Source organism: Pinus tabuliformis, chromosome 4_2, assembly GCF_031772625.1.
Source record: "Pinus tabuliformis cultivar Carrire ecotype Pingquan chromosome 4_2, CPIR1, whole genome shotgun sequence".
Lineage (NCBI taxonomy): Eukaryota > Viridiplantae > Streptophyta > Pinopsida > Pinales > Pinaceae > Pinus > Pinus tabuliformis.
The window spans coordinates 883,440,051-883,465,173 of record NC_142304.1 but is presented as its reverse complement, the minus strand read 5'-3'; the positions used below and the strand labels follow the sequence as shown (position 1 = coordinate 883,465,173).

At 42.5% G+C, this 25,123-nt stretch overlaps 1 protein-coding gene across 2 annotated transcripts in view; it reads right to left on the bottom strand.

Moving 5' to 3' along the window:
• LOC149172520 (uncharacterized) overlaps window positions 1–25,123 on the bottom strand; it is a 399,406-nt gene that overhangs the window by 359,456 nt on the left and 14,827 nt on the right. For both annotated transcript variants that reach the window (XM_089427737.1, XM_089427736.1), the window contains exons 2-4: window positions 21,995–22,165; window positions 21,261–21,313; window positions 3,353–3,405 (exon numbers count right to left, since the gene is read on the bottom strand). In XM_089427737.1, the coding sequence (XP_089283863.1) occupies window positions 3,353–3,405; window positions 21,261–21,313; window positions 21,995–22,165 (277 nt within the window). The remainder of the gene's footprint in view (window positions 1–3,352; window positions 3,406–21,260; window positions 21,314–21,994; window positions 22,166–25,123) is intronic.

Below are 25,123 nucleotides of genomic sequence, written 5' to 3'. Positions count from 1 at the left end.
CTATGGGCAGCATCTTGAGAGGGAGTTACAGTACAGATGTAGCAGTGGCAGTGGAAGAGCCATGGGCAGCAATACAGAAAGCAGCAAGGCAGTGGATGTTGGGAAGCAGGCCAAGCATCAGCACAGGTACCGATGCAGAAGGATCAGTGTGATGTTCAGTGGTGAAGCATTACTAGAGCACATTCCTCGCTAAGAGGGAGTGTTGATTTGTGGTAGCATCGGGTGTGCTCTAGCCATGAAAATTGGTGGAAAGGCTAAAGCACATGAGATCTCCAAGACCCAAAAATGGTTTGGGGAAATTCCACCCAGTTGGAGAGATATTAAAATAATTAATATTTTTAATGGATGGGTATTAATATAAAACTGGGTGAGAAGGTTCTAAATAACATGGATCAAGCCAAATCTAATCTTAGTTGTTGATAAGAAACTTAATCTCGATCGTTGAAGACTCAACAAGAAAAGTATAAGAGGAGTCTTGAGGGTCAATTGGAGACACACCAAGATTGATCAGTCAGTTCGATTTTCTGGAGCGGGGTTTGCTGAGAAAATTCGAACAAGTGATATGTTGCAGCTAGGGCCAGTGAGTACATAGCAGAGAGGCAGAGATAGTGCAGAGGGTCAGCGCAGTGACTGAAGAGGTTGACGCAGAGGCAACCAGAGCTACGCAGACGCAGCAAGAGCCACGCAGAGGCAGCTAGAGACTACACAGAGGCTGAGGGGCCTGCGTGGGTGACGCAAAAGGCCAGAGAGCTGACGCAGAGAGGCAGAAGGTTGACGCAAAGGGTTCTAGAGCTACATTGAGGCTAGCATGGTTGACGCAGAGCCCTGGAGACGCGCTAGAAGGATTTTCATGGGGCAGACTTGCTGAATATCTGTCTCCGAGAAAACGTATTACTGTCGTGTAAAAATCCATGTTGGGTGAGCCAGTTTGGCACCCTATTTGTACTCAAGAAATCTGCATAATAATAAAACCCTCAGAACTACTGCACTGGTTTTCTCGCATTGGGTTTTTCTGGGGACGATTGTCCAAAAATAACGGTGTCCCTTGTGTGTTTGTCTAGTATTTCAATGGTTGATCTGTATATGAGTTAAGGTTGCATTTGTGTTTATTTTTAGTATTTATATGTATAAATAACTTGTTAATGGAATAAACAAGTAGGTGAAATAAACCAGATAATACAGTAGGAATTTCTGATATGTCAAACTTAGAAATTTCAACAAATATAAGGTCAAAGAAATATTTCATTGTCTCTACAGAGACTCTCTAAGCTCCTATCAATCTAGGCCACTCACCAAAAGACATTATTCGGCGTGCATCCAATGTTGACAGCTACAATGTAAAATCACGGATTTGGACGATGTGCATGCTAACGCTCCCTACTCCCTTCACGACAGTTGCATTCCTACACAAGATATTTTATTCTCTAGCTTTCCTCCACTTTATATGGTTTTCCTTTCTGGGATAACCTACTTGAGCACCTATATTTAATTCATTCGTTTACTATTGCTCCTATACTCATTTTTCATTTCATTTCGTATCAATTTAGGGATGGCTTTTGCAACTGCCCTTTTTTGTTTGGCTATTGTTGTTGGTTGTAGTCATCAAGTGCTTTAAACCATTTTTATCTTCAGAGGAGATTAGTATAAATTTCAATTTCAATTTCCCTCCTTCCTTCACATTACAAATTATTAAGCTATTCAATAAAAAGAGTAAAATGTTCCCATGATATGTGAAAATTCCTTGACTGGACTTCCTACTACAGCAAACTGATGTTACTTCTCCTACTTGTTAATCCATACAAGTTATTTATTGTGTTCTACTATAAATAGCAAAGTAAACACTACTGCAGCCTTCACTTAATTAAATTATAAGCGGAAACAAGATATTGAGCAAGAAAGAAAATACAACACATGACACCATTATTTGTAGACAAAAGTACCTGGAAAAAACCAATGAGGGAAAAATCGGTGCAGCAACTATGAGGGTTAATTATTATTAAGCAGTAGCAAATTTTGAATACATCTTTGAATACCTCACAGGGTTATTCAGTTATAGAGAGAAATACTAGCAAAAGGATTTGTGAGATTACCTCACACTATCACTGAGAATATCCTAGCTGATCCAAATACTGAATGAATGGCCTCTGGCAGGGCCTGTGCTGCTCTGCGCAGTCCTGACACAGGGTCTGCGTCAACCTCTCTAGGCTCTGCATCACTCAGTCTGTTGATCGATTTGCTACCTAGAGTCTCTGCTCTCAGCCTTCCGGTCTCATATCCCAGCTCCCAACTTCTGAAATTGACTCTACTCAGCAAAATCTCAGACTCTCTCTCACCGTCTACACTGCCTCTATGTGGCCCTCCATGGCCCTGCATCAGCCTCTGCGTCTAAGCTACTAGATCACCCTGTGCCTCTCTTCGCTGATGATTCTCCAACTGAGAAAATCTCTCTCTCTCCGGAAGCTATCCTTGCACCTCATCTGCAAGAAATCACCTCAATCGAATTTTCCTCCTAAGAACTTCTCACTTCGGAAAATTGATTTCTTGATCTCTCGGTGTATTTTCCAAATGACCCTCAAGCACCTTCTTATATCTTCCTGTTGGACAACCAACGGCCTAGATTAACTCCTAATCAAAGGCTCAGATCGTTTTGACTTGATCTTCGTCTTTTTCTATAAGTTACCCCCACAATTAGATTAATACCCATTAATATTTTAATTGTCCGAAGTTTAGACTTAGAAACTCCATTAAAAATATTAATTATTTTAATAAAATCGTCTCCGGGTGGAATTTCTCAAAACGATTTCTGAGTTCTTTGGAATGCATGTGCCCAAGCCTCCCTGCAAAATTTGAGGTCTAGAGCACATCCGATGCTACCCCAAATCAACATGATATTTATGTAAAACCATGTGAGTTACATCCCTTTAATCAATAATAGATACCCAATATGCTAGAATATGAATAGTGCTAAGTGAAAATGTAAGCCTTGCATTTATCATGGATGTATTTGTTTTTGCATACTATGGATGCTGGACAATATGCTAATATTAAACTACTGTTCAGATGATTGACGATATCAATAAGATCTGCAGTAAAATATTTAACCATGGCCTGCATTACCATTAAAACCAAAAAGAGTATCAGAAAATTGACCAACAGGAATATAGAAAACAGTAAAGGTTTGCAACCATAAGGTTCAACAAGGCAAAATAGTGAAAGCGGGAATAATGAAGTATGTCATACTACAAACATCAATGCATGATGCGACAAATATAAATGATTAATGCACAACTGAAGACAACGGGAATATTTTCCAAGAAGTAAATTGTTAAGCATTAATGTAAAGAGAAATTACCAGCTACTGATTTATTGCCCACTGATTCCTTTTTCTTTCTTGACAGCAATTGCCTGCAGGTTGCAACATTAAAACCCAACTAAGACCATGAGCAGAAGTTCAAAGTTACAGAAAAACGCTCATTCAGGAAATATGCTAGAAGTTAGAATGCCTTCAATAGGAAAGTTGAACTTGTATACTGCTTTATGTTTCATCCGTACATATCCAGGATATGGATGAATATTATCATGGAAAAGGTAAGCTTCAAAATCTACAGAATCTTTTCTCGAGTTAGATCATTGAGATACAATTGCAGAATACCTGTCAGAAAGACTGTCACGCATAACTTGGGAGAGTTCATGATAGACAAAGCACAAGATTGGGGCTTTTTTGATGGAGCCTAGGAGGAACCCTTGGATTACAGCAGAGCTTGAGGACCCCTGTTCATATCTACTTCTCACAGTAGAAAGGTCAACACAGATTTGGGGACAGGTCTGTATACTTTATGCAGAATTTATGGGATTCAGACTTAAATGTGCTTTGAAAAGGGAAGTAAAACACATTCAGATCTTTAGAGACTCGTCATGGCAATCAACTGAATTAAAGGAAATGCTCAGATTCGTAACGCACAGCTTAGGTCAATTGCAGACCAGTTAAAAGAGGTTACAGCTTCATTGGAAGAAGCCTTTTTTTCACATATTTACAGGGAATTAAATGAGGAAGAAGACACTCTTTCCATGGAATGTCAAGGCCTAGCTCAAGAATTCATAGCTCTGGAAGAAACAAAGGATGGAGTCTCAGTTTCCTCTATGTTCAGTTTCTGAAAATATTCATAATTTAGTTGTCAAGTGACTGAAACTGTAGATAATAGAAGGAATAGCATTCTATGATTAGATACATGTTGTAATTACCAAGCTAATTTCATTTCATTGCTAAGTATAAGACTTTATCGTATAGTTGTTAAATATTGCATGCTTTCTATGTTTCAATTGATCTATTTTTTTAGAAGTTCAAACATGTCAAGATTACAAAGGACATTTATTTAATTATTAATTTATTTTTTATGCTGATATTAAATTGCTCAAGACCTGGTTACCTCACCAAAACTTAAGGTTAAGGTAAATGGAAAAAAAACCAAGGGGGCTTCCCCACAGGTCACTAGGCTTAATGTTTATGCAGTATGTGTGTAAGTATGATAAAGTTTAGCAACATGAAAAAACGGAAAAAACGGAAATAAGTTGTGGTTGAGGTGATGGTGGGAAAAAGGGAGACGAGTGCCTTACTTGTTTGGCAAATAGAGTCATATAACAATTCAAGAGGGTAAAGCAAGTGCTATAAGCAGCTAATTGGCATGCCATACAACCACCCTAATTTAGTTTTTAAATGATTTAGGGGACTATTACAGCAAAATCTAGCAGGCCTAGTCGAGAGCTTCACTAGGCAACCTAGTCCTTATGGCAACAAGAGACCAGCTACCACTGTCACCTTAGTGGCTTCTCTCCAACTATTAAGTGATGGATGTTATCCCCGTTGTTGAAGAGTCTAGGGCAAATAGGTTTAATAAGATTCTTCTCACGATGATAACTATTTGTGAGGTACTTTTTACTTTTCTTATTAGTACAATCTTGTCTTGTTATTATTAGAGTGTGTCTTCTTACTTCATCAAATAGTTATCAAAACAAAAGAGACCAGAACACAAGATGTTGGCTTTCTGACAGGGCAAAAACCTCTCGCTCTTTGAGAGGAAAACCCACACAAATTCTTCTTATAGAGATTCCAATTGACGAATACCAAAACCAAGACCCTTGACCTATGTTGCCATTCCCAGACCAAGACACAATCATCCTTCTTCCTTGATTCTTCGATTTCTTCAAAACATGATCACTACAACATCCAAACGTTGTGATATATCCCTGAACTTTGGCCTCACAGAATTGTGCATCATACCTTCATACTGTCATTAGCACCAAGTTCCACCATGTAACACCTAGCTGCATCATGTATCACTGATCATCATATCACTACTAAGCACAACACCGAGACCTTATCCAAACTGTACCACTATGATATGTCCATCCGCATTACAGTGAATATATGCCGAGACAGTGAGGAAGATATCACTGTAATGTCACCCCAAACTAGTCCGCACTGTGATCACTGTGGTAACCGAACTCCTTGCTGTCTTGACCACCAAGAACCTCAAAAAATATGCCGAGAAGATTGTTGTGGATGATCCGCACCTTATCTCTGTTGTACCCATCCAAAATCTCAAAGATATATCAAACTGTCACTATGGAAATGCGAGGGGTATAGGCTCCTATATATAGTTGTTTGCCCCTACATTTGAGTCAACATGATCATTTGAAAGGGTGTGTCTCCATATGTGAGCCAACTTGTCATTTGTATACATTATGAGGCCGACATCAAGAAGAGGATGACTGTTCTTGTCTATTGGAGGGCTTCTAGTCAACTTGTAGACCTAGATACATTCTTTATAGTCCCAAGAAGGGTCATACATGACATTGACTTTAAAAACAAAAATCCCTTGCTCATGAAACCCATGAAGCAAGCCAATAATAAATTATTTTCTTCATTACATCATTTACAAAAATCACAATTACATGTCATTATGAAGACCGAACCTAGTTACATTTTACAACACTCCCTCTTAACTAGGGAGGTATTCATAATGGTACTTGGTCATTCTCAATCTGAAAAATTTCTCATAAGAAGAATCAGATTGGTAATCCATCTGTATAGCATCATAGTAACCAACATTGTTTCCACAGCAAGGCCTTGACTAACAACTCTATCTCTCATCATATCAGAGCACAATGTTGGCAAGACCAATGACTATAGACACCTTCATCATTGTCTCTCAAGGTACATACCCACCCAAGTGTTCACTGAGTATGACCTTCTAGGACTATTCTTATCTTGGGTTCACAGCCCTCAAAGAATATTGGTCCTCGTTCCTACTCTTATCTTGGATGCACTACACATCCTCAAAGAGCATCGAATACCAGATGATAACCCAATCCTCCATTCTTTCTTCCCAAGCAAAGACAAGAATGTTGTGTCTATCTCTCCCTCTCAACTAGGGAAGATATGCCTATTCCTGTAAAGGAATGTACCCAAGCTCCTTCTGACCAGGAACTTGCCCAAGCTCCCTCTTAATTAGGGACTTGTTAGAGCTCCCTCTCAACTAAGCACTCTCATTTTCATCAGCAATTTCTTCTTCATGGGTTCTTCATGTGAAAAATCGGTTACCCGATTCCCACTACAGCAAACTAATTATATTTCACCTACTTGTTATATTAATTGAACAAGTTACTTGCAGTTTTCTACAGCAAATACTGAAATACATACACTGCATCCTACACCAAATAAAACTGCGAAAACTAAATACAACACAAAAGAACATCATACACATCTACACAATTATTTTTGGACAACTGTCCCCGAAAAACCCAATGCGGGAAAACCGGTGCAACAACTGAGGGCTTTATTATTACGCGGTAGTAATTCTGAGTGCAATTCGTTGGATGCCCAAATGACTATCTAATATAGCGAGAAACTGGACAAACGAAATAGCGAGAAGATCTCACCCTATCACAGGAAGATCCAACTCTGATATACTGGAAGTGAGCCTCTGTGTCCCTTCAGCGTCAGCCTCTACGCAGAACTGCGTCAACCCCACGCAGTCACTATGTCACCTCTGTTGGGGACTGCGATGCTCTTCCTTGTGACCCTTTGTTGGCTGGAAACTTTAGCTCTCAGCCTCCCGGTCTCACACCTCGGCTCCCGTCTTCTGAAACTCGATTTCCTCGGCAGGAATTCGACGTCCCTTCAGGCTCTGCAATGCCACTGTGTCAGATCTGCATGGCCAAGCGTCAGCCTCTCTAGACGTCGTTCTACCCTCTCTGCCTTGTACTCTCCAGCCCATGGAAACTCCTCACCGAATACTATCACTACCCTTCACTACAAAAGATCACTTCGAATTTCTCTCCTGAAAATTGTTGTGCTTCAGAAATTCGATCTTATGATCTCTACTCGATGTGTTTTCCAAATGCCCCTCAAGCCTCCTCTTATAATCCTTCTGTTGAGAACCAACGGCCCAGATTAGATTCTAATTAAAGGCTCAAATCATTTTGGCTTGATACTCGTCTTCTTCTAGAAGTTTCACCCACAGTTAGATTAATACCCTTTAATTATCTAAATTTCCTAAATTTGTACATAGGCAACCATTAAAAATAATTAATTATTTTAATAATGTAGAAATTTCTATTTTCCCACCCCGGTTTTCAGTTTCTCCTTATTTCTCCCATGTAGTTAAATGTCCATTCCCATAACCATACATTTAACAGACTGAAAAAAATAAATATCGCTGAAAATACAAATTCTGGAAATTTTTCAGAATGCTGGAAATTGCAGAATTAAAAATCAGCAATCAAAAACAGCCATTAAAACACATTAAAACACTGATATTTTTGGTCAACTTGACCCTGGAAAAACCCCCTACAACTCTTGGGGAAAACCAGTTTGAGAGCTCTTCTTTATTTCTGAAAATTGCCTTTTTACAGTGAGAATTATTCAGCAAAAAAATCAGCAAACAAATTTACAACTTATCTCCTTTCCCGTGCCTCACAGCAATCTGGAAATTACAGCAAACAGGACAGCAATAAATGTTGTACGGCCTCTGTTTTGTGTGCAGAAAAATCAGCAAACTGCTCCTCGATTTTTGTGCAAAAATCTGCCTTTCACTATGTGCTGAATCAGTTGTACAAATCTGCTCAACTGCTGCCTTGGAATGTGTGCCAACCTGCTGTCTCCTTCTCCTCCCTGCTTCGAAATCTCTCTTGCTCTCCTTCTCCCAATCTGCTCATGAAAGAATGAATGACCTTTTTCCTCCTTTTCCTCCTTTAATATAACTCCAAGTGACTTTTGGGTGATCTCTAAATCCAATGGCTGAAATAGATTTAGATCAATGGTTGAGATTAAATGCTCATTTAAATCTCACTTTCTATTTTTTAATTCACCCCACTTTAATAAAGACCCACTTAGTCATTTATTTCCAAAGTCAATTTTCCTTTCTAATTTTTCATTTACTTTAAAATTAGACTTAGTAACTTTATCACTTAAAGTCACTTTTAAATTAGATTTAACTTTATAAAATTATAAAGTCACTTTAAGAGAAAAATTAAATTCTTTTGGACACTTTTCCCTAGGCCAAAGATCAAACCCTAAGGGAACCACCTGTCCTCCGGTACCAAATTTCAACACTCCCTCTTACCGAGGAAGGTGTTCCTCACCACACCCATCTTGTCCCTGAAGTAGACATGCTTGCCCCGTGGTAAGGCTTTGGTAAGGATATCTGCAACCTACTCATCAGTGGAAATATACTCAAGCTTCACAACTCCCTTCTAAACATAGTCTCTGATGAAATGATATCTGATCCCGATATGCTTTGACCTGTCATGAAATACTGGATTCTCCGTGAGTTTAATGCAACTCTGATTATCACAGTAAATCACTGAAGGTCTCAACGGCTGACCAAATAAGCCAAACAACATCTTGCGAAGCCAGATAGCCTCACAACTAGCTAGACTGGCTGCCATATACTCTGCTTCCGCTGAACTCAGTGCTACTGACTGCTGCTTCCGGCTGAACCATGACACTACTGCTGAACCCAACCCAAAACAGCACCCTGAAGTGCTCTTCCTATCAGAAGCACAACCTGCCCAATCAGAATCAGTGTATCCTGCCAATCTCACTCCATCTCCCTGCATGTAGTCCAGACCATAATCCATTGTCCCCTGCAAGTACCGCAAAATGTGTTTTGCAGCCACCCAGTGAACCTTCCTAGGCTCACACATAAACTGACTCATCGTGTTGACTGCAAAACAGATATCTGGTCTAGTGTTGACCAAATACATCAAGGAACCAATCAGCTGCCTGTACAATGTGGGATCCACCAACTCGGAATCCGAAGCATGAAGCTTCTTCCAGTTGGTGATCATCGGTGTCGACATGGGTCTACAATCCTCCATGTGGAATCTGCTAAGGATGTCCACAATATACTTCCCCTGCCCCAGGAAGAAATGCCCCTCCTCCTGCCACACCTCCAAACCCAAAAAGTAATGCATCAAACCGATGTCCTTCATCTCAAACTCCGCCGCAAGATCTCTCTTGCAGTGCTCTATGAGTCTCTCTGCACCTGTAATGATCAAGTCATCCACATACAGCACCAGAATGAGAGGCTCCTCACCAATCACAATAAAGTAAAGGTTCGGATCTGCCTCACTCTTTGTGAAACCCATCCCCTGCAAATATGTATCTATCCTGGAGTACCAAGCTCTGGGAGCTTGCTTCAGGCCATAAAGGGCCTTCTTCAATCTGCACACATGGGACTCCTTCCCATGCACCTCAAAGCCCTGTGGTTGCTCAATGTACACCTCCTCCTGTATGAAGCCATTGAGAAATGCGGTCTTCACATCCATCTGGTGGATCTTCCAACCCATCTTTGCTGCTATCGATATAATGGAGCGGATCGAAGTATATCGAGCCACGGGAGCAAAGGTCTCCTCATAATCAACTCCCTCTACCTGGGAGAACCCTCTAGCCACAAACCTCGGTTTGAATTTCTCAATGCTGCCATCTGCAGCATGCTTTACCTTGTAAAGCCATCTGGAAGTAACCACGGATTTGCCCTCAGGCCTCGGCACCACCTCCCAAACATCATTCTTCATGATAGAATAATACTCCTCCTGCATGGCCTCTCTCCAGACCTGCTAGCTAGCTGCCTCCTCATAGCTAGAAGGCTCAGAGTCAAGGATGCTGGTAACCATCGCCATATAGCTACAAAACCTCTCAGGTGGTCTACTCTCTCTGACCGGCCTCTTCGGCTCAGCAACAGATGTGGCATCTCTCAAGGTGTCCTGAAGCCACTTGGGCTTCCTCTTCCCTGAGCGCACTTCTCCCACCGGAGAATGAAACTCCTCCTCCTCATCATCATCAGTAGCCTGAACTCCTGACTGTCTGTCTACTGTCCTCTTGCCTGCACCTGAACCTGTAGAAGATGAGGTACCGTGTGAACTGTCCATCAGTGGACTCCCTAGTGAACTGCTCTGTGAACTGCTCTGCATGCTACCTGGAGCACCACCCCTCTGGCTCGGCGAGCCACTGCTCACTGATGGACCTGACATCCTCATGGATGTACCTCCGGATCCTCCTGATCCCTGCCCACTGGATCCCTGTGACTGACTCAACTGCTGCTAAGGGTCTGGCTGATCCAGATACTCTAACTCTCGTGACCTCCTAAAGGCCCTATCCTCCTCGAACTTCACATCCCGTCTGACAACAACTCTCCTCTGTGCAGGGATGTAAATCCGAAAGGCCTTTGAGGTCTCACTGTAGCCCACAAAGATACCCTTCTCTGCGGTGGGCTCTAGTTTGGTCCTCTTCTCCTTGGCTATATAGGAGTATGCAATGCATCCAAAGATATGAAGATGACCAAGATCAGGCTTCTTCCCAGAGAAAGCCTCCTCCGGAGTCATGTAAGTAAACAGCTGTGTTGCAGGCCTCTGCCCACAAGAACAATGGCAACCCCTGATCATGTATCATGGCTTTGGCAGCCCCTATGATGGATCTGTTCTTCCTCTCCGCAACCCCGTTCTGCTGGGGGTTGTAAGGAACAGTGAACTCCCTCCTAATGCCTGCCTCCGCACAATAATCAACAAACTCTCCAAGGGTGTACTCTCCTCCATTGTCCGACCTCAGGGACTTGATCTTCCAACCTGTCTGTGTCTCCACAAGAGCTCTGAACTCCTGAAACCGCTTGAAGACCTCACTCTTGGTCTTCAAGAAATAAATCCAGGTCCTCCTGGAGTGATCATCAATGAATAAAACATAGTACTCATATCCACTCAAGGAAACATGAGACATCCGACCGCTCACATCAGAATGAATCAAATCAAGTATCCCCGTCGCTCTGCTATCACTGCTGGGAAAAGGGGATTTGGCAAACTTGCCCATCGCATAACCTCTGCAAGTATCAAAGTGATCAGTACTGAAATCTGGCACACCTGTAGTGATCTCCCGCAATGTCCTCAAGGCTCCATGATACATATGTCCCATCCTGCGGTGCCAAATCTCACACAGCTCAGAACTGCTAGCTCTGTTGTCGGTACTACTGCTCAATGCCAAAAGGGGCTGAAATGCAAACTTGTACACCTTTGCATGGCGTACACCTATCACTCTAGCTGAATCAGCTGGAGTGCCCCTGGAATACATCAACACCTGTCCTCCCCTGAACAGTACCTCATATCCTCTGTCCTCCAAAGCTGAGACGGATATGAGGTTCTTCCTCATCCCTGGCACATAAAGAACCTCTGACACCTTCAAGGGAGGTTTGGACTCCCTCTGAAATGTCATTGTCCCCACCCCGACTGCTCTAACAACTCTGTCATCACCGAGTACTACCTCAATATCAGTGCCACTCTCTGAAAGCTCTGAGAAGTACTCCCGGACTCCTGTCATGTGACGTGAAGCCCCACTGTCCACATACCAGATACCTGTAGATGCTCCGCTAATCGAGGGAAAAGCATGCTCCCTCTGAACCTGTGTGGCAGGTGATCTTGCACTAGAGGATTCACATGTAGTGAACGCAAACTCCCGGTCAAAACGACCTGCAAAGTCCTCAATCTCAGCTGAAGTTGCCACGTCCTGGTTCTTCCCCTTCTTCTTCTTCTTCTCCGGACACACAACTGCATAGTGTCCCATCTTTTGACAATTCCAACACTTCACCTTGGAATAGTCCTTCTGTGTGTTCCCCTGTTTACCTTTACCTTTGCCTTTGCCCCCACCACTGCTTGTGGAAGCCTGCTTCTTCCCTTTGCCTTTCTTGCCTCCTGCCACCAGTGCTACGTCCTCATCCTGCTCAACTGGCTTGGCTGCCCCAAGCTGACCTTTCCTGATCTCTGTCTGAATGCAATCATCCCAAAACCTCTCCCATGTGGGAAGGGTCTCACGTGCACAAACCCCATCAGCAAAGTTCAACCATGAACGGGGGAGGCCATTCACTGCAATCCGCACCAACTCAGTGGGTGGAATGGCCTCTCCAATCGCTGCCAACTCATCTCTCACATTACTAATCTTTGTGAGATATCCAGCTGCACTATCATTACCCATCTTAATGTTCTTCAGCTTCTCCTTCAGGACCATCTTCCGGTTCTCATTGGTACTCTGGTAGAGATTGGAAAATGTTGTCCACATCTCATGGGCATTGCTCTTTCCTCTCACGTGAGGAATGCAATGGTCTTTGATTCCGTCTAGAATCAACCTCTTACCCTTATTGTTCTTCTTTTTATACTCAGCCAACTGAGTAACATCAGTGGGCACAACAACAGGGTTCTGTGCGGTATGCACCATGATATCCCAGACTTCTGCCTCCTCAAAGATACTCTGCATTCTCTCCTTCCAAACGCTGTAATTTATATGCCCATCCAACCTATCCTCCACCCTCAATCCCGATGACATCCTGTTGTCCTAAAACTAAAAAAATAGCACTGTTGTAGTAAAGATAAAACTATTGTTTATGAAAAAATCAGCTTGCTGGAATTTTCTGAGTGAAAAATCAGCAACTGTAATTTTTCCTTTTGCTGTCCCAAACTGCCCTTTAGCACTCAAGCTCTGATACCATGTAAAAGTCTCTATTTTCCCACCCCGGTTTTCAGTTTCTCCTTATTTCTCCCATGTAGTTAAATGCCCATTCCCATAACCATACATTTAACAGACTAAAATAAATAAATATTGCTGAAAACACAAATTCTGGAAATTTTTCAGAATGCTGGAAATTGCAGAATTAAAAATCAGCCATTAAAACACTGATATTTTTGGTCAACTTGACCCTGGAAAAACCCCCTACAACTCTTGGGGAAAACCAGTTTGAGAGCTCTTCTTTATTTCTGAAAATTGCCTTTTTACAGTGAGAATTATTCAGCAAAAAAATCAGCAAACAAATTTACAACTTATCTCCTTTCCCGTGCCTCACAGCAATCTGGAAATTACAGCAAACAGGACAACAATAAATGTTGTACGGCCTCCGTTTTGTGTGCAGAAAAATCAGCAAACTGCTCCTCGATTTTTGTGCAAAAATCTGCCTTTCACTATGTGTTGAATCAGCTGTACAAATCTGCTCAACTGCTGCCTTGGAATGTGTGCCAAGCTGTTGTCTCCTTCTCCTCCCTACTCAGAAATCTCTCTTGCTCTCTTGCTCTCCTTCTCCCAATCTGCTCATGAAAGAATGAATGACCTTTTCCTCATTTTCCTCCTTTAATATAACTCCAAGTGACTTTTGGGTGATCCAAGTGACTTTTGGGTGATCTCTAAATCCAATGGCTGAAATAGATTTAGATCAATGGTTGAGATTAAATGCTCATTTAAATCTCACTTTCTATTTTTTAATTCACCCCACTTTAATAAAGACCCACCTAGTCATTTATTTCCAAAGTCACTTTTCCTTTCTAATTTTTCATTTACTTTAAAATTAGACTTAGTAACTTTATCACTTAAAGTCACTTTTAAATTAGATTTAACTTTATAAAATTATAAAGTCACTTTAGGAGAAAAATTAAATTCTTTTGGACACTTTTCCCTAGGCCAAAGATCAAAGCCTAAGGGAACCACCTGTCCTCCGGTACCAAATTTCAACAAATAAAACTGTCTCCAAGTGGAATTTCCCAAAACGATTTCTAGGTATTATGAAATACATATGTCCAAGCCTCCCTACAAATTTTGAGGCCTAGAGCACATCCGATGCTACCAAAAATCAACACTCCCTCTTAGCGAGGAATGTGCTCTAGTAATGTTGATTTGGGGTAGCATCAGATGTGCTCTAGCCACGAAAATTGGTGGAGAGGCTAAAACACATGAGATCTCCAATACCCAGAAAGGGTTTGGGCAGATTCTAAACAATTTGGGAGATATTAAAATAATTAATATTTTTAATGGAGTCCCTAAATCTAAACTTAGGGAAAATAAAATATTAATGTGTATTAATATAAAACTGTGTTAGAATGGTCCAAAAGTCATGGATCAAGCCAGAACTAATCTTAGATGTTGATTAGGGACTTAATCTCGGTCGTTGATTTGTCAATGAGAAAAGTATAAGAGGAGGCTTGAAGGTCACTTGGAAAACACACTAAGGGAGACCAGTCAGTTCAAATTCTAGAGCGGGGTTAGCTGAGAAATTGAACCAGTGGTCTAGAAAGCAGTCAGGAGGCAGCAAGTACGAAACAGAGAGACAAGAGATTAGCACAGAGGCAGAAAAGGCAGACGTAGGCCCAGAGGAAGCCACGCAGAGGCAGAAGAGACTGCTCAAAGCCAACAGGGCCTGCGACATCCACGCAGAGGCTGCAAGAGTGACGCACAAGGCCAGAGAAACTGCACAGAGTCTCAACAGGCTGACGCAGAGAATTTCAAGTCACGCAAAGGTCAAAAGGCTGACGCTAGGTTCAAAAAAAGTACTAGAAAAATTGTCTATCTATAGGTAAGCCAGTTTGGCACCCTGTTGTACTAGAAAATTGTTGAATAATAAAATCCTCCCTTGCTGCACCGGTTTTCCAACATTGGGTTTTCCCGGGGACATTAGTCCAAAATAACTGTCAATGTGTTGATTCTTTTGCATATGTTTGTTTCTGAATTACGGTGTGATATCTGCAGCAGTATTTATTTTAACGTTTATTGAAGTAATTTCATGAATAACTTATGGTGAAATAAGTAGGAAAAGTAAATCAGTTGCCGCAATGATAGAATTTTCACATGGTATCAGAGCAAGTAATCAGAGACAGAAAGGGAAAATCAGTTATGGGTCGAGACCATGATGCAGAGGCATCCACCTCAAGGGACTCACGCAAATTTTCAGAAGATTACACAAGAGAAAGAGATTTCAATTTCTCTATGTTGGCTTCCAGGCTGGAAGAAGAAGTGGCATGCATGACTAGTGCTGCATCATCAGAAGTATGGTATATAGACAGTGGAGCCTCATGGTATATGATGGGAATCAGGGAGTGTTTCTTGGAATATCGAGAAGAGAAGATGAACGTTCAAACCACCATGGGGAACAAGGCAAAGTGTACTCCAATAGGAAAGGGTACCACAGCTTTTCAGACAAAATCGGGAGAGCGGTTCCATGCCACAAATGTGCTGCATGTACCAGGATTGGGGATGAAATTACTTTCCGTGTCACAACTACAAGGCAAGGGCTATGACGTCTACTTCATCGAGGAAAAGGTATATGTCAAACACCCAAGCTGGAAAAAGAAAGTGCAGATTGGGTGTTGATTTGCGGTAGCATCAAATGTGCTCTAACCACGAAATTTGGTGGAGAGGGCGCATGAGATCTCCAATACTCAAAAAGGGTTTGGGCAGATTCTAAACAGATCAGGAGATATTAAAATAATTAATATTTTTAATGGAGTCCCTCAGTCTAAACTTAGGGAAAATAAAATATTAATGTGTATTAATATGAATCTGTGTTAGAATGGTCCAAAAGACATGGATCAAGCCAGATCTAATCTTAGTCATTGCGCAGTGCTAGAGAGAGCCAGCGTGGGTGACGCAGACGCTCTAGAGGCTAACGCGGGGCCTCCAAAGGCTGACGCAGGGAGAGTTGGGGTGACGCTAGGCCAGAGAGGCTGACGCAATCCCTAAAGGTAGAAGCTGGAGATTTCATGGGGCGGATTGGAGCTGAGAGCTGTGGCATTGTTTATCTGGGTTTTAGCCGAAATATCTGTCTCCCACTAAGAGGTACTACTGCCGAGGGCATTCTCTGTTGGGTGAGCCATTGCTGGCACCCAGATTGTATTCTGAAACTGCTTAATAACAAAACCCTCAGATAGCTACACCGATTTTCCCGCATTGGGTTTTTCCGAGGACATTAATCCAAAAACAACAGTGTCACTTGTGTGCTTATTTTTCCTTCAATTGATGATATGTAATGTGTTGAGCATGTACTTGTATTTATTTTCAGTATTTACATGGTAAATAACTTGCTAATTAAATAGAACAAGTAGGCCGAAATAAATCAGAAGGTACATGAAGGATTTCTGATAGTTAGACTTTGAAAATCCAACATGGTATCAGAGCGAGGTTGCAGATGACAGGGGAACTGAGGGCATCAGCTGAGCAAAGCGGCTGCTGCAGAAACAGTTGTCCCAAGTGACAGAAGTTGTTCCTAGCGGAGAAGCAGCAAGGAAGGGGTGACGCAGTGCCTGCGTCATCAAGTTTGAGCCGGGAGGAGGATCAGCGCAGTGGCAGAAGGGAGCAAACCTAACCTACGCAGTGCCCGGTCATCTTTCTCAGTCAGGAAGGATTGACGCCCGTGGCCAGGAGGTGCAGATTTTGCTGGTGCCAAGATTGCGCAGAGCTTAGAAGCTCTAACCTTCAGTTCACTGAGGCATAGGAGGTTGTGGGTAAGTTGTGGAGTGAAGTTGGTGGGGTACTGTGGTCAGAACAGTACCTAACAGGGCAAGACCAAGGAGGAGGGAGTTGCTACTGAGGATTTCTAGCCAAGAAATCCGGATCAATGGTGCCTTGCACTAACGATCGGAGTGGGGGCATCACGACAATGACAGAGGGGTTTCCAGGACGGAAATCGAGGCTTAGAGGGAGTCACACCGAGAACTTCCAGAAGGGAAGTAGAGGAGCAGTGAAATGGCAGTGAACGAGGTAAGAGACCAGGACAAACTAGACAGAGCCTCAAACTTCGTAGTCTGGAAGGCCAAAATCTTGTATGTTCTAGACAAGGATCATCTCAAGCACTTCACCTTGAAGACAATAGCGATCCCAGTTGACCCAGTTGAGAATGACAAATACGAGGAGGCAATGGCGAGGGCCAATAGCATCATCCTTGACGGGGTCAAGGACCATGTAGTACCACATATTGCCGAGAAGGAAACAGCAAATGCGATGTGGGAGGCCCTGACGAAATGGATCAGCGTAATTTCGTGCAGAGGAAGATGCTACTAGAAAATCAATTGCGGTCATACCAAATGCAGAAGGGAGAACAGATCGACACCTTCCTCGATCGATTGAAGGAGATCCAGGATCAGTTGACTTCCATAGGGGCCACGCCGGATCAAGAATTGAAGACGAGGACAGCCCTGAACGCAGTCTCAGAAGACTAGGAGGTGTTTGTCCAAAGCATACTGGGCAGGTCGACCCTTCCAGATTGGGAGGAACTGTGATCGGCTCTTCGCCACGAAGAGATCAGAAGGCTGACCAAGGTGGGAAGCAGCGGCAAAGGGGTCAAAATCAAGGAGGAAGAGGAGGATGTTTCCCTAGCATCTGAGAGAAAGCAGGAGAAACAGAAGAAGAAGGACCTCTCCAAGGTCAAATCTTTCCACTATGGGGAACTGGGTCACTATGCGAGCCAGTGTCCGAGGAAGAAGAGCGAGGGAGAGGCTTTCGAGACCAAGGCTGCGCCAGCAAGAGCGGAGAAGGAAGTGGTGACAGATGATGATTGTGCATGAGTGTTCACACACCACTTGAGAGGAAGTGGGGAGACATCGAGTTGTAGCCAAACGAACTACAGGCGATGAGGGGCAGGATCCTCGAGGTACCCAGCCTCTTGGATTATATCTTGCTGCGGGAGCCCCGAAGAGGAGTAGCGGTACTGGCGAATGTCAGTAGAGATGGATGTGGATAGAGCGACAGAGGGAGCTACAATGCAAGATTCCCAGGATAGTGTGAGGCATCAATGCGAGATGCATGGAGTTATTGCAACAGCGCAGAGGTCAGAGAAGGGGCACGTGTCAGCGACAGAGGGAGTTTCAGCATCGAGGGTGTCTCTAGCCTGACAGAGATCTCAAAGTTGGGAGATCGGTTACTTACTTCTCGTTAACTGTGTTGCAGTGCAATAGTTAGCAATGGCAGTGCTATGGGCAGCATGATGCAGCATGATGAGTGGGTTTGTCGTACGAATGCAGCAGTGGCAGTGTCAGGGTCACGGGTAGCAGTACATGATGCAGCAGTGATGTTGGGTAGCAAGCCTAGCATCAGCACCAGGACCGATGTCAGATGATCAAGGTGATGCTCAGTGAGGAGTATTACTAGAGCACAGTCCTCGCAAAGAGGGAGTGTTGATTTGGGGTAGCACAAGATGTGCTCTAGCCACGAAAATTGGTGGAGAGTTTAAAGCACATGAGATCTCCAATACCCAGAACTAGTTTGGGCAGATTCTAAACAGTTTGGGAGATATTAAAATAATTAATATTTTTAATGGAGTCCCTAAGTCTATACTTAGGGAAAATAAAAAAATAATGTGAATTAATATAAAATTGTGTTAGAAGGGTCCAGAAGTCATGGATCAAGCCAGAGCTAATTTTAGTTGTTGATTAGGGACTTAATCTCAGTCGTTGAATTGTCAACAAGAAAAGTATAAGAGGAGGCTTGAGGATCACTTGGAGAACACACCAAGTTGATCAAGAATTCAATTTTCTGGGGCAGGGCTTGCTGAGGAAATCGAAGGAGTGATCAGAGTTGCAGATGAGGGGCGATGAATACAAAGGCAGAGAGGGTACCGAGAGCATCAGCGCAGAAGCCAGGAGACAAGGACGTGGAGCCAGCTAGAGGCCATGCAAAGCCAGTCAGGGCCCACGCAGAGCCAGCTAGGAGCTGCGCAGTGCCAGAGAGAGCCAGCGTGGGTGACGTAGAGGCTCTAGAGGCTGACGCAAGGCCTCCAGAGGCTGACGCAGGGCGAGTTGGGGTGACATTGGGCCAGAGAGGCTGACGCAGTCCCTAGAGGCAGACGCTGGAGATTTCATGGGGCAGATTGGAGCTGAGAGTTGTGGGATTGTTCATCCAGGGTTTTAGCCGGAATATCTGTCTCCAACTGAGAGGTACTACTGCCGAGGGAATTCTCTGTTGGGTGAGCCATTTCTGGCACCTAGATTGTATTCTGAAACTTCTTAATAATAAAAGCCTCAGATAGTTGCCCAGTTTTCCCGCATTGGGTTTTTACGAGGACATTTGTCCAAAAACAACGGTGTCACTTGTGTGCTTGTTTTTCCTTCAGTTGATGATCTGTAATGTGTTGAGCATGTACTTGTATTTATTTTCAGTATTTACATGGTAAATAACTTGCTAATTAAACAGAACAAGTAGGCCGAAATAAATCAGAAAGTACATGAAGGATTTCTAACAATGAGACTTAGAAATTCCAACAGTAACTCAGAGTTTGCATCTTAACCATTTATTCTCTTTCTACTTGTAACTTAGGCAAGCTATTGACTTCAGCAGTGTAAGAGTACCTAAATCGAAAGCTCTACTTGACAGTTAAAGTGATCTAGATTCTAAACCTTTACTTGTTCTAAGAAAGTTTGAATTGCAACTGGAAAATTTACACATTAAGATTAAACAACAATTTTGACGGTAGAATTTGACAACAATGCCTCAAATCCAAAATGTAATATCCCAAATACAAATTTCTTATAGTTTTCTCAAAAATTTGCTTAAGAAAAATATTGCCGCAAATTTGATAAACAAATTGCACAATTTAATCCCGAAAATCAACGGCAAACAAGGAAATATAAATTGCACTGAAGAATAGGAATTCTACGGATGTAGGAAATCTCAGTGTTATTTCATATTAATATAAAACTGATTTACAAATCTGGAGAATCTCTGAGATGGGATCCTCCAACTGAAATCTGGCCTTAGCATAGTTCTACTACAACAACACTTGATCTGGCCTCCCAAAATAGAACTGCAACCAATAAGAGCTCCTATGAATTCTGAATAAATTCATCAATGGAAGAGATGGGTTCTCACCCATTCTCACTAAATCAGTAGAGGGTTTTCGTCCTGGGGCTACAACTGAAACTGGGAACTCTCGGTTCTCCAAACCTCTCCACAAGAAAAATGCTCAACTCCAAGATATCTCCAAATGATCTCCTACTCCTCCTTTTAAAGGCTCAATAGATAGATCTCCAAGCTTCTAGAAGTGTCTTATTTTGATTATTTTAATATTATTCTAGAAGCTCCCCTTTGACTCCATCTAAGTGACTTTTTAATTTAATTTTATTTCTCCAGTCCCTTTTAGCCTTTTTCCTTCAATTAATTATTTTCCCTTTTTTTTAATTTAATTAACTAACTAATTAAAGTCACTTTTAATCTGGGAAATCGGTAAATCACTCACCATGCTTCATCTGGCCATTGGAAGTCTCTTCTCATCACCCCACCTTGTAGATCTTGTCGTTCCAATTTCAACAAGCTATTACATTGAGCTATTCCATCAAATATTGTTCCCGGAATGCCACCTCAAACGTAATTAATTAAGTCAGGCCCAGTAATAACCCCGTGTCATGAAAATTGTCATAGTGCAACAAAACAAAAGGCAAGTTGTGTGGATGATGGAATACGCCAAGCGAATGCCATCAAATCTCGTAAAAACTCCTCAAAACCCCTCAGGAACCCCTGATGATGTAACCTGCTCCTGCGGCCTGGCCATCACATACCCTAGAAACCCATCCAGGTTGTACTATAGAGGAAATTAAAATGGGGACATTACACAGAACTCTGTCAACTTTTCCAGTTTGCATTTATCGCAAATATACTTGCATTAACTATCGACTAAACTGTCAATGTCGTTGGCTGATATGTGCCAGATGAAAATTTCAAGCAATAATTTACAATATTGACTAAGAAAAGTCGATTATAGTTAATATTTAGTTGTCCGAAACAAACTCAAAACTAAAAATTATACATTCATAGGATGTGAATAAACCGTCTAAATTAATTTACAATAATGACTACAAAAACTACTTTGGATTTAGTTGTCTGAAACAAACTCAAAAGTAAAAAGTATACATTCTTAGGATGTGAATAAACCATCCACAAAGAGCTTCCTGTAGAAAGCTAGAGAGTGTACCGTGCCTTTGATACAACATCATTCTCTTCTCCTGGAGGTTTGCCAACACTTTTCTGAATAAGCATATTAAGACAAAATGTCAGAGGGGAATAAAATTCATCATTTAATGAATTTTCTTTCTCCATCAATATTTTTAACCATCAGTTGCATCTGGAATTCCAACCTTCTTTCTAACACTAGATTCTGCAAAAACTAGCAAAAATAACATGCAAGAAACACATATAGCGAAATAAATATAATGTACTCCGAAATCTCCAACACTAACCCTTATGATCACCCACAGGAATTCACTGACATATTGTTATGTTTCCATCCCGGAAAGAAATCTGAAACTTGTTCAAGCACTACATTTGAAATTCCTATTCAATCATGCATCACTCTATATTGAATGTAGAAGCTTTTGTGCTTAGCTTCAAAGAAGCAATAGAAACCAATTTCCCTTTTCATTACATTTTCAAGAGAGAATAAATTGACTATTTTTATTAGAAATAACTACAAGAAATTTTATTTCAAGATATGCAAACTGTTATCCAAGTGCCATTTGTCTAAAATGTTCGAAAAAATAAACATCTGCCCTAGCTTCATATTAGAGTGGTACAATAATTCACTGCCATTTTGCTGGATTCTGATTTAATTGATAGAAAAATGTAAGCAAGAGCATAAAAGAAGGAACACGTGTAGACCAAATCTCAGGCAATTCTGCATAAGCTCATATTGATAAATTACTAAATTACCTTTACTTTCTTTACAGGTTGAGGTCCAAAACCACGGTAATTTTCACTTGAAGCAATCCACACATGATTATGTGTCCTTTGTCTCCATATACAAATGTGGTTCCCCAATCTATTTCGCTTTGAAACCTGTGTTGTAAGAAGCCAACTGCATCTAGAAAACTGCAACTTTGTCTGCAAAAAGAATGATCACATTCATCAGAAATGAAACTGCAGAGTACAAGATTAATGCAGCATCTAAAAAATGTAAAGTGTATATTCTACAGCAGAGTTATAGATGCGCTCACACTCAGAGTGCAGAGTACCTGAGGTGCACCCAGTACCAAGAGCGTAATGTCAGTAGCTCCATCACCAGTGCTATAAATACGATAGGAAATCTACCACATTTAGCATGAAATCATAATATCTAAGGTCTTTATACACTGTCACCAAGTTCTTACACCTCAATTGTGAACCCGCTTCCTTCTGCCGCTGTATATTTGCTTTTAATATAGGATTAAGCTGTGCTGTTAACGTAACAATGCCCCCACACTCAACAAACACTTCCTAAAACACCCACATAGAACTTATTCCCTCTTTCAAAGTCATACCCATCAGTCCTGGAGTTGGTGCTGAAAGCTTACAGCAGGGGCAAATCCTCAATTTCCAATGTCAGCAAGAAGTTAAAAATAAAAAATATCAACATCAACATCTAATGGCATATCTCCATCATTCAGTCAGGTAGTTAATGATATGTCGCCATCAGTTGCTTAATGTGTTATAAGTTATAACCAATGATCCTACCATATAATTTGTGGTGTAAGCCTGTGTTGTAGCGGTTACAACCACCCTCCAAAATTTTGGCCTACACCCAACTTCGGAGCCTCCCTTGAGAGTTTCACTTGATAACTGCACACACTCAGGTTCACTCCGTGAGTTCGTGTGAGTCTTCGCATCTGCCCTGCTTGTTCTTTTTACCCAAGTTTTTGCATGTTGTTGTCAAAGTCATGCTTGCGACCATGTTCTGGTCATGCTCAAATTCTTCGCTTCGTGTGTACTGGTTGTGTTTGCTATGGAAACATCTGCCGCACTCACACACGGAGTCACATTCACTGTCGTGCAAGCATCGCCACGTTCGACCAATGATCAATCACAAGTGTCTTGTCACTTGTACCATCGGTCAGTCATGTTGAACATGTGTGTCTGGCTGGTTTGAGTCATCGAGTCATCGAGTCATGTAAGTGTGTGTTTGCAAGATCACATATGCATCTTTCACTCATTCACACACTTAGTCATTTTTGCTGAAGTTCTGACGACCGGACTCCACTCTGACAACCGGATCATCACCCCGCCATCGACTCGATTGACTGTCACCCAGAACAACGCAGAAGCACCAAGTAAGTCATTTCAAGCTACGCTCCCCGCAAGCAAATCAATCCACCTTCATGTTGGTCAACCAAAGAGTTTGACCCGGCAACCACCCCGGGGCTCACTCCCCTCAAAAATTGCGCCGAGGCTGCAGACCTTGCCTGCTCTGCTGACTGAGAAAATTGCACAGAAAGGCCAGACAGACACCCAGTGCCCGTCCCAGTCTCCCTCAGAAAATTGCGCAGTTTTTCCAGCTAGGCTTCCCAACAGTCGACCAACTGCTCACCCAAAAAATTGCGCAGTTTTCATGAGCAAGCTCTCTGCTACCCAGCAGTTTGCTCAGCTCAGAAACAGCGCAGAGGTGATCAGCAGGCCAGACTCCGAGCATCAGTGTAGTTTTTCCCACCAGCAGCTCCCGGTAGCAGGCTGCTAGTTCACTCCAGGAATTGCACAGTTTTTGCTACCAAGCTCCAGCAGCTGACTGCCAATTCCCCTCAGGAATTGCGCAGTTTTTGCTGCCAGTGTCCCGACAGCCAGCTGCCAGTTCCCTCCACGAATTGCGCAGTTTTGGCTACCAAGCTCCCACTGCCCGCTCGTTCCAGAAACTACACAGATTTTGCCTGCCCAACCTTCCTGCAGCCCAAACTGTCCCCCTCAAAAACTACGTAGTTTTGTCCTCCAGCTGAGCCAGACCTCGCGCACAGTCAATGTCGATCCAAATTGCCCATCTTCATCACCCAGTGACTCTTGCACCGTTTTCATCAGCAGTGCCTGGAGCCTCCATCCCGCATCGCAACTTTGTTGCCTCTCCCTGTCACCTGCATCCGAAATGATCACTTATCATGGTAGACTAGGAGGTTTTTGGATTTGATGTCGTCTCGTCATGAGTGACTGCAGGAACAGGTACACAAACAAACATGGCGCGACGACGAATGGGATAAACGAAGGGAGCACATGCAGAGGGACATGTTCACCAACGGACAAACAAACGATGCATGCAAAGAGATGTGCTCGCGAACAGCTGATCATGCAAAGATGTGTTCGCGGGCGGATGAATGAGCAAACATGCAAGATGTGCTCACAGACGAACATGCACCTTTCGCGAACATACGAACCTGCCAAGCATTCCAACATACAAGCAATGAGCAACGTGCAAAAGCAACATCAAGCAAACCAACGACCATCGAAGACTCCGCACACTTTGCCATGCGAAGGTGAAGCTGTGACACACCATGAGGACATCCATCACCCAGCAGCACTACAGCTCGACATGCACACTAGCAGCAGCACAAATGTACCAACATTATCATGTCGAGTCATGTCGTCCACATCTCTACTGTGGGCCATACTGTCTATCAATGTAATGTAAAGTGGAAGTCCAAAAGACCCACTTGTTGTATGAAGAGTCTTGGAAGTCAAATAGTCATGAGGGTAGTTGAACAGCCACAAGGTTCAGTTTCACCCTTGGCTATAAATAACCCCTCATTTGCACATGCAAAGGACTTTTTCACCTCAGCTCCTCCCACATAGCCAAGAGAGTCTGTAATCTTTTCTTTAAGTAAGTAGTGGCTCCCACGTCCCGCCTGCGGGGTTCGTGATGTATGGTGTAACGATGTGTCTTGGAACTTTCGCTTAATTCAGAAGCCTACTAACAGGCCAGCACGTTTTCACACATGTATTGTAATTGTTGTAAGACTAATCTTGAACACTTGTGATGGATGTTGCTTTAACCTGTGTTTCACACTTGTACTAATTCATTTGTTGTAATACGTAATCTATTAATGA